The 10,062-nt window shown below is 31.7% G+C and overlaps 2 protein-coding genes across 2 annotated transcripts; one reads left to right on the top strand and one right to left on the bottom strand.

Moving 5' to 3' along the window:
• The first annotated feature begins 366 nt into the window (after positions 1 to 366).
• On the top strand, positions 367 to 2,672 carry LOC107190292. Its single transcript, XM_015579081.1, is given in 8 exon segments — positions 367 to 516; positions 596 to 835; positions 910 to 1,149; positions 1,264 to 1,359; positions 1,432 to 1,766; positions 1,858 to 2,122; positions 2,194 to 2,438; positions 2,519 to 2,672. Coding segments are annotated over 8 exon segments (1,716 nt in total). The 5' UTR covers positions 367 to 375.
• Positions 2,673 to 4,769: 2,097 nt separating this feature from the next.
• Positions 4,770 to 8,542, bottom strand: LOC107190288 (serine/threonine-protein phosphatase 2A 65 kDa regulatory subunit A alpha isoform-like). The gene is given in 11 exon segments (XM_015579077.1): positions 4,770 to 5,014; positions 5,219 to 5,451; positions 5,453 to 5,677; positions 5,754 to 5,948; positions 6,034 to 6,305; positions 6,393 to 6,548; positions 6,627 to 6,787; positions 6,866 to 7,085; positions 7,557 to 7,748; positions 8,113 to 8,248; positions 8,459 to 8,542. Coding segments are annotated over 11 exon segments (1,821 nt in total). The 5' UTR covers positions 8,485 to 8,542; the 3' UTR covers positions 4,770 to 5,009.
• Positions 8,543 to 10,062: the final 1,520 nt, after the last annotated feature.

Raw genomic sequence — 10,062 nt, 5'->3', positions numbered from 1 at the left:
TATTTCTTTCATATTTCTTGTGTTCTATATTTACTGCACTAATTGTTTTAAGATTACATTAATATTGTGCTTAATTTTGTTTTATTTCTGTGTTTTCTTCCAAAATATTTTATAGTGTATCTAAAGATATATGTACATATTCAATTATAAATAATTTAAAAATTTTATCTAAAATATAAACATGTGTACACTTTTGTTTCTTTTATTAATTACTGTCATACACAATATTGTAATGGTTTATAATTAATACATGTAGATGTGCCACAATCTTGTGAATCATCTTTTATAACATGTGTTATGTATTTTAACATTTTTTATATTTTATAGATTTTATTTGCGGCCGTCTAAAAACAGTCAGCTTCATATATAGCAATCATGGAACAAGTGATTGCTTTAAGTACACAAAATCCATTGTCTTTATTGGTCAAATTTGGGATGATGGCTTGGAACGACACATGTGGCAATGAAAATTGTTCTGGACATGGTGAATGTCACAATGGTACTTGCTTATGTGAGGTAATCTTTATAATAATTATAACACAATTCTTATTGTGCTTATTTCACTTTTACATGTAAGTTTTACATTTATTTTTAGATTCAGTTTGATGGATTGGAATGTCACGTTCCAAATTTAAGTTATTACATTGCATTCGCAACTATATTCTTCATGTTGGCATTTGTTTGTCTAATACAACTTATTATGTGTATTGTTGCTGAATGGCAAAAAATGAAAGCCCCATCTTTTCTTAGAGCATGTAGAGTTACTACACAGAAAGTCTTATACTTTATTGTGTTTTTGGCATCATTAATTCGAGGAGCATATTTTACATCTCCGGTAAATACAGCATTATCAAATTTTGTTAATAATTCTACAAACTGTTACTCTGTAATATTTTGATATTTCAACAGAATGCATTCAAGGAAGGATGGTCTAGAAGTTTACTGTCTGCATATTATCCACTTGTTTTAAGTGGATCCTCGTTAATTGTTTGTTTCTGGGCTGAAGTATTTCACTTACGAGATATGTCATGGGATAAGCCACAGTTTCTTTCAAAATCGTTTATGGGTTTTGCAGTGTTTAATGTATTAACATATTCTCTGCTCTTAGCAGAATTCATTACAGCTCAATTGTATTCACAGGAGCATCAGGTAAATTAAACAGAAGTATAATGATTTATTTAGTATTAAAATTTTTCTCTGTATTCAAGTACTTCGATTTTATTATCATTAATAGAAATATATACTTAAACTTACCTTTTTCAGAGCTTCTACACACATATCTTTAATGGGTGTTATGCAGTACTTCTGTTTATTGTTGTGATCTTTTTCTTAATTTACGGAGTGGAAGTCTTTTTTAAGGTAGTTCAATTTAGGAACATATTACATATGTTTCTTATGATCAACAAATAAAAAAATCTTTGTTTTGTTTAGATTCGTGGTGGATTTCTGAACGACTATCAAGGAAGTACAGTTGTGAACAAACGCACAGTTTCTGATTTAAAAGTTAACCCTGAAGAACAAGTTACAGCAAAATTGTTTGATCCCATTCCTAGTACATCGCAATCGTTGGAAGTGCAACAACAGATAAATATTTCTCAGTTACATCAGTCTCGTGTTGGATTATTATCGCAAGCTTTTATGCTTTTTATTATAGTTGGATTTTTATGTAGTGAGACACTTAGCGAATTTTGGAAGACAAAGTAATTCCGTGTTATCGAAGTTGGAGTAGTATTGTGGTTTCCATGCGTGTTATGGAATTGTTTTAGGTCAGTTTTCTTGTAATCAAATTTTTAATGGAATTTCCATTATGTAATAATTTATTTGAATTATTAATATACTTGTTTCTTACTACTTTAGTCCAGAACAGCTATGGATATTGAATCCAAAGCGCATATTGAAACGATTAGATCAGTCGAAGTACGTAAAGGAAATTGAATTACAAGACAAAAGTGGAGAACAGGATGCTGCATTATGTTTAGATGGAACATCAATTAGTAGTAAGGATTGTTGGATTTGTTATGATAGTGACAGACAGGATGCTGGCCCACTAATACAACCTTGTCAGTGTAGAGGTGATGTAAGTGCAGTTCATCACAACTGTTTACGTCGATGGTTGGTTGAGGTAAGATATTGTTTCAATTTTATATTTCGTAATTTTTTATGAGTATGTATTTGTACCTTTATACATTCTAGAGTTCTGTAAATGCTGATAGCTTGACGTGCAAAGTGTGCGGTACGCAGTATAATGTTGAACATGCAAGCAGGTTGGATTGGCAAAACAGTATAACTTCCCGACACTGTTTGCAAACTATAGCCATTGTCACAACAATGTGTGGATCATCAGCTGCTGCCTGGACGCTCATTCAATTAGTTGAAGGTCCTATTATTAGAATGTTTGCAGCCGGTACTGCATTGCTGGTGATGTACGTTTGTATAAGGTAAGTTATGAAATAGTGATTAACTTAACTATTCAACACTTTCGTATGGGAACAACGTTCACTGAAAAACTTATTTGTAGGTTTTTAAGTTTGAACACGGTAGTGGCATATCAACGTGCCAAAATTTCATCTTTAAATATTATTAGTACCGATAGTAACGGAACTGCACACGTTTCTACCATCAGTCACACGGTTTGTGTGGATCTGGCAAAGTCTGAAACAGCCACGATATAAAAAGTACTTGTCCACTTTCGTTTTACTTATAAGGATAATTTACGGAAAAATGTAGAACAAAATCCTTAAAATGTTAAGTAGAAATGGATAATTTGCAAAAGTGTGTATATTATACACAGAACATTTTTCTACGATTCTCTATATAACTTGTAGTTACTACTCTTGACGGTCTCTTGATGAATTGTGAAAAATGTATTGTGTGTTAATTTACTACCGTTTTGAAGAGAAAAACGATTGCCAAATTTTCGAACCTTCGTACATTTTTCAACTAGTCTGTTAACAAGTTACCGTAAATTTAAGAAATTTTAATTGTATTTGCGTCCTTAGTAGCAAAGTTATATCTATGTTTTTAATGTTTATTACTAACGGTAAAACATTTGTCAGTATACAAATTTATACTACTAAGGAATAGGACAATTTTTATTTATTTTATCAATATCAATAACGTGATAATTTTGTGAGTGTAATTTCAGGGTTATACGAATTTAATATTGGACATTTGATGTTAATGTTATTTTGTACCTTGTACAAAATTATTGAAATTGTACAACAAAAGATTTTCACAAAAATAATTTTGGGATAATGTGTTTCCGCGATGACAAATGTGTAATATTAGAATTAGTATTTACGAATTATACTAGGAATATCCACAATTTGAAAAATGAGAATAATGCAATGTTAAAGAAGAGAATGTTGCAAACGTTCAAAAGTAACAAGTGCATAGATCTGTATCGTTTTTGAAACTACCATATTCTCGTAAATATAAAATACTTTCTTTTTCATTTAAGATGTAAATACAATAACCGCAGTGCTGCATGTATACAATTGTACATGAAGACGTATCTTAAATTATAAATTTCAATTTTAATATACATACAATTATTTTGAGTACTATAAAACATATTTGCACGTAGCCGTTGTATATGGTTACATAAAATTTGTATTACGTTTATTGTTGTAGATCAAAAAGATTGTGAATAATATTACATATGTATTTAATGAACAATTTGTTTATGTCATGCTTTTTAATAAGTAGTTGGTACGAATTGTTTTTACGGTATACGAATTTTATATTTGAAAATACTCGTATTTCATATGATACTTAGTTTTGTAGAATGTGTACATAGTATTATAGAACCGAGGAGTGATACAAATATTTCCTTTTTTAGAAGGAAGTATGTTATATAATATTATCATGCTAACAAATATTTTCTGCTGCATTTTTTTTTGTAGGAGAACAAAAGCATCTCAACTTTAATATCTGACTGTTACAGTTGCTAACTTATAGCTATCATTTATATGGTAGTTCCATTAACGACTACTGATATATAAATTTGTAGTTTACAAAATGTCAATGATTAGTTATTCTATATTAGAAAAGACTAACAAAAATAATATAAAATTTGCTTAACATAAAGTTGTAAAATGTTGAAATAGAATTATACGATGCAATAAAATATCATTTTCATTGTAACTTTATTTTTTTATTATGAAATTGGCTGATGTTAAGAAATTTATATTCGAAAATATAATAATTCTTCTGAAGAATTATGTATGGGCTGTAAAGTATGTATTTAAATTGTAACAAAGGTTTGTGATATTGCATATACATCTAAATGTGATGTAATACACCTTTTAAAGTTTGAAATCTCTAATTGGAAGAGTTACTACCATTATTTTCATTCTCTATGCTAAAGAACTCAAAACTATTACTATTGTATAACATGATAAAACTAGTTTCAATTTACATACGTATAAATGTGTATCAACATCAGCCATGTGCATGTACATGTAGAAAGGAAAGCAAATAGTAATAAGCTGTGATAATAAGAATTGTATGATATCCAACTAAGTTGACAAATAAAGATGCTAAAACAAAAGTGTAGTATTGATTATTATATATATATATATATATATATCAAATTAAAATACTGATTAATAAAAGACGAATAAAAGTTTTGATCTGTGTATGTAGAAGAGCAGATTATAATGAAACGTTTGACTTTGTAGGCATGATTCCAAGGTAGCTTTTATTTTTATTTAATTTTTTCGATAATTATTTAAATAGGTATGTATAAGAAATACATTTTACCAGCTAAAGTGAATATTTAATGAGTAATATAATCATAGATATACAGATATAACAGAACTTAAAATATAATTTAATATGAACTACTAATTTAAAGTTATATATTTCTTGACATTAGATCTGCTCTGACTGTGCATTAATGTTACCTGTTGCCATGTGTAAGTGTAAATATTTCGGCAGGTTACTTCTTCACGTTGAAGTTGGATACTGATGGATAAATTTTAAATGCAATTCTTTTTTTTCTCAACCTACGCTGAAACATAGTAGAGATTGTATAACATCTGTAATTTCAAAATATTTAACAAAATCAAAATTACAGTTTTCCGTTTGGAAACAGTCCTGTTAGAGTTAAAACCCAGAAGAGTAACTAGGTACATATTCTGGAGACAGTAGGTAAACTATTTTCTACTTTAATCAAATTAAGCTTACAATTTGCTCCTAGAATTAAACATTTTACCTGCGATGCCTGCAATTGCTTCTGAAGCAAAGTATTTCACATCGACGTCGCTGTCAGTATTGAGCATAACAAGTACAGGTTTTACTTGAGCTTGCACAGCACAAGGCTCAAGATAAGGTCCGATTTTTTGAAGAGTTTTAGCAACATTAAATCGGACATTAGCAACATTGTCTGTGGCCATTTCTAATACAGTTGGAAGCATTACGTTTGTTGTTATTTCTTGACCACACACTTGTCATTCTGTGAAGATAATTTTGATCCCTTGACATTGCTAAAACTTTTGGTATGACTGTGTTTTGTGCCCAGTCAGGGCCGAATTTTTCTACCAATTTTTTCAAATTTAACGTAGCTGCTTCCCTGATAGCATATACATGATCCACCAACCAAGTCATACACAAAGAATTTAATTTATCGTTAAAAAATTCAACTCCAAGCTGCCCAGCTAGCAATGGCATGTACCTAGATAATTTTTAATATTTAGTATTTAGAATAAGGAATTTATGACTGTATATAATGAATTATTAAAAATACGCACTCTATAATGGCTAATCGCACTCGCCATTTTGAATCTTCTGCTAATTCTACAATAGCTGGCAAAAGTGACTGTGAAAGTTGTTGTATGCCAATAACTTCGTTGACGCATTCTAAATTACTGATAATATTTAAACGCACTTCTGAATATTCATCTCTGAGTTGTGACAAGAATAGGGGTAGTAGATGTTCGATTGTACTGTAAATAAAAATTTTTTGTGTTATTACTATCTACTGATTTATATTACGTTTCTAAATTTTGTATGAGTATCAATTTCACTTACTTGTGTTTTCCAAGTATTGGGCTAAGACCCATTATTACACTTGCTAGAGCTGATTTTACATGTTGATTCGGATCCGATACAAGTTCTTTAACTATTGGTAATATATTTGTCATAATGATCGATTCCTGATTGAATTTGTCGAGGTTTTGACAGAAGTCACGAACTTTATCAGCTGCTGCAGCTCTTACTTCAGCCTCTATATCTTTTAACAGTACTTGAAATGCTGGTACAAGATCTGCTTTCGTAATTTCTGGGCCAACAGCTTTCTGCAGCTAAAACATATAGAAAGTAAGGTTAAACAAACAATTAGTATGTATGTTTCAACTGGACATTTAAAAAGGAAATATTAAGACATTTACATCAGTGAATTTATCAGCCACCATATAACGTACACGCCATGACTGATCAGTTGCACACTGTCGAAGTGTGGGCATTACTAATTGTTCTACATCTTCTTGTGGTAACAAAGCTGCAATACTAACGCATGCTTCAACAGCTAAGAGACGCACTGAGTCCTATGGAATTTAACAAAAAATTATACATATCTTATGAATTTTATAACAGTGGTAGAAATAGGTTTGATATTGTCGTACTTGTTCGTCTTGTGCCAGAATGACAAACATCGGAATTAAATCTGCTTTCACATATTCTATTTCCATAACTTTTGCAAATTCTCCTAAGTTTGAAGCAGCAGATCGACGTGCCATTGGTGTATCATCTTGACATAAGTTACGAAAATGGTTTCGTAAACATGCTGTAAGGACAAAAAATATAAATGTACAAACGCATAACACTTGATTTCTATATTTCTCAAAAATCAATTTTTTTTTACCCTTTTCTGATGGACTGACTCGTGAGTAACAAACGCTGAACAAGCCACATGCTGATGTTCTTGATGTAAACCAATCTCCTGTGGCTAAGCGATGTATCAAAGGAACAAAGTGCTCTTCTAAGTCCGTTGGGCTGTGCTCAGCAGCAATTGTTCTTAAAGATTCTACTGCTTTATCTCGAACTACTGTTTCTTCGACTGTTGCCAAAGTTTCTAAAGGTTTCTAAACAAAAAGAAATTTCTTATTGAAACCTATTCATTAATATTAAAGAACGGTTTAATAAGTTAAGTAACAATATTAAATGTTTATATGTGTAGTAGAAATATATGTAAATCTAACATTAACATAATAAAATATTTATATATCATGATTCGACAGTCAGTTAATTTTTATTACTTTAAACTTATAGACATAAAGAGTAAAAATATGGAATGATGAGAATCAATAAAAAACATGTGATATACTCTTTGCATGTGTCATATAATTAAAAAGAAAACTTCTTCATTGCAGAATAATGTTATAATTATTTTAGTACTTATAAAGTAGTCATACAGTTCATGAAATATAGTCTTTGCTTGAAGCTTTTAAAAATGTTATTACTAATAAAATATCATGATTAATTAGAAGCATAGTTTAAAAACTAAATATAAAACATATATAGACATTTTATAGTGTTATTTAAATGATACATACCAATAAACAGTGAACATATAATGGACCTCCTACAAGAGGAGTAAACTGTCCAAGCTGTTCTGCCAATCCTAGAAGCACTTCATCTTCATCATACATAGACTCCGTTAAAAATGGTATCAATTCAGTACGTGTTCGTTCAATACCCAAAGCAAGAGCAATTGTAGATAATTTTTTTATAGAGTTCAGCCGTAACTGTAATAAAAGAGATTCTGATGAAAGTACACATCAATCTTCAGGAATTAATTGAATTAGTGTCATTAATACTCTCTTCCTTCCAAGCATTAAAATATATTTCGTTGACCACAGAGTTTGTATACCTGGAGCTTTCAACGAGATAACCATTATACGAGTTATCAGTTAGAAACGTTTGATGCATTAATATTAAAAGCAGACCATTAATAGTAAAGTGACAGGAGACTAACAGAATACTTTGTTCAATTGTATGTAACTGCTCTAGCCGCCTTGACACAGTGTTTTCTCCGGTGGCTGTAAGCGCTACAATAAGTCGATTGACTAGCAATAAAAAAATATTGGGTTCGAGCACTTTTCGAATTACCTGTACATCTTCGTTTTTTAGTTCGTCGATCAAAACTGCAATCGGATAAAGGCTGTCGTCTGTGATAGAGTCGCTCGCTGCCATTTTGCTACCGATCGCACCAAAGCTTGGAAACACTTGGAAACTCCTCTGCCTCCTGTGCATTCAAGTAATGTTCAAATTACAGCGCCATCTGATGATTATTACTTTACAGAGAACTAGTGGCACATGTAAAATTTACATAGTGCGTTTCCTTACGATTTACAGTCATGTCAAAATGTACACTATACCTATTTACGTACTAGATCAATAGTAGTATTCACATTATATTTTCAGCAATTTCATTTCCACTGAGATAAATAACAACCTTTTAATTTTGTACGGCGTTACCATGGACCTGCATGGACCTGAAGGACAGCGCCTAGTTCTGGGAGGGCACGCAGAAAAACGGAAGGGGTATCATCACTTCATCATTCTCTAAATGACTTTCAGCCATCTTGTCATGCCATAGCGGTGGTACCACTGATCTCTATATACTCCATAAACTTCTATCACCGACTAGGTGTAGGATAGACCTATCATCTTATGGGACTTCGTGTCTCATGTTCTGAAATACCGATAATGTAAAAAGTCAGGGATTTTCTGCTGCCCTCTACGTTATGAGAACAGCGAATTTGTGAACTACGTTAAATCCATTCGAGCTCAACTAGTCCAACTTCTACAGTGTTGTCGAGTCTAAAGTACGTAATGTTGTCAGATCATGAGTGTTCGGTACGTCGAAAAATCATCGAAGGGACCATGGTCGTGAACGGATTCTCTTCCGTCCGTTCGCTGTAAAGTACTCTAAAAACCAAATAAGACCATAACTGCTTCGCGCAGCTGGGATGAGCACCAGAGGTCTCTCTGTAACATGGGCGATAGAATTTGTCATACACCGGGGGACATAATGAAGTATTTCTCAAGATATGAATACTTATGAATTGGCACGTTTGTACTTCACAGTCACTCGATGTATGATGCTACACGAGGCATAAGGATGCTCAATTGTGTAAGACGTTGGTAACTAAGGTAACCGAGAGGAATATGCGCAAACAAGACCGAAATTCGTCATTTCGCAGTTATGGTCTTATTTGGTTTTTAGAGTAGACGTATTATGTAGAAACGAGTCTTGGGTTCCAGTCCCGACGGACCTATTCGTCTTTTTTCGCGTACAAAAAAGTTATTGCGTTTAATATTGTTTTTATGAATATGTATATGTATTATTATGTACATTTGAGTCAATTATTTTATTATTCCATTGTTATTACAACAGTTTAACAATGACAACGAACGTATGTATATTTTCAAATATCAGACTAACAGTATATTTTTATTCTATATTATTACATATAAGTGCGTAATACGTATCAAAAACGTAATCGAAAGACAGATTTTTATTACACCACAAATATCGCATAAAAGATATTTCGTTATATTGACATTTGTAATAATTATGGATGTTGAGGGGAAATCAATATTATTGACATTATGGAACATATAACGAAATATCACTGTAACACTTAAAAAAGTTTTAAAGTTCCATTTATATCATTGTCCTGTGAAAATGTTCATACTTCCAGCAGCATTCATATTCCAATCAAAGAATTTACAGAATAAGGGAAAGGAATCTAACGTAATTTTCAGTAGTTCCATACATCTTTATCTCGAATACTTTTCTAAAACATTCAAAGTACTAGACATTTTTACACTTTGAATCTCATATCGATTTCTAAAATAATCCTAGTTCGATGTAATATAGAACGTGGTTTTATGAGATAGATTCGAAGTTCGCAGCCATTAGCTCGATATTGTCATCAGTTTACAGTACTTTACCGATGATAATACCGATTGCCCAGGCCTCACCACGAGGAGGTTGCTGCGAGTGGAGGCCCAAGGCAGGTAGATGGAATCACAAGTTCTACATCTACCCAT

Source organism: Dufourea novaeangliae, unplaced genomic scaffold, assembly GCF_001272555.1.
Source record: "Dufourea novaeangliae isolate 0120121106 unplaced genomic scaffold, ASM127255v1 scaffold186, whole genome shotgun sequence".
NCBI classification, from domain to species: domain Eukaryota; kingdom Metazoa; phylum Arthropoda; class Insecta; order Hymenoptera; family Halictidae; genus Dufourea; species Dufourea novaeangliae.
Note: the sequence above shows the minus strand (reverse complement) of the source record. Positions and strands in the feature narration are given on the sequence as shown.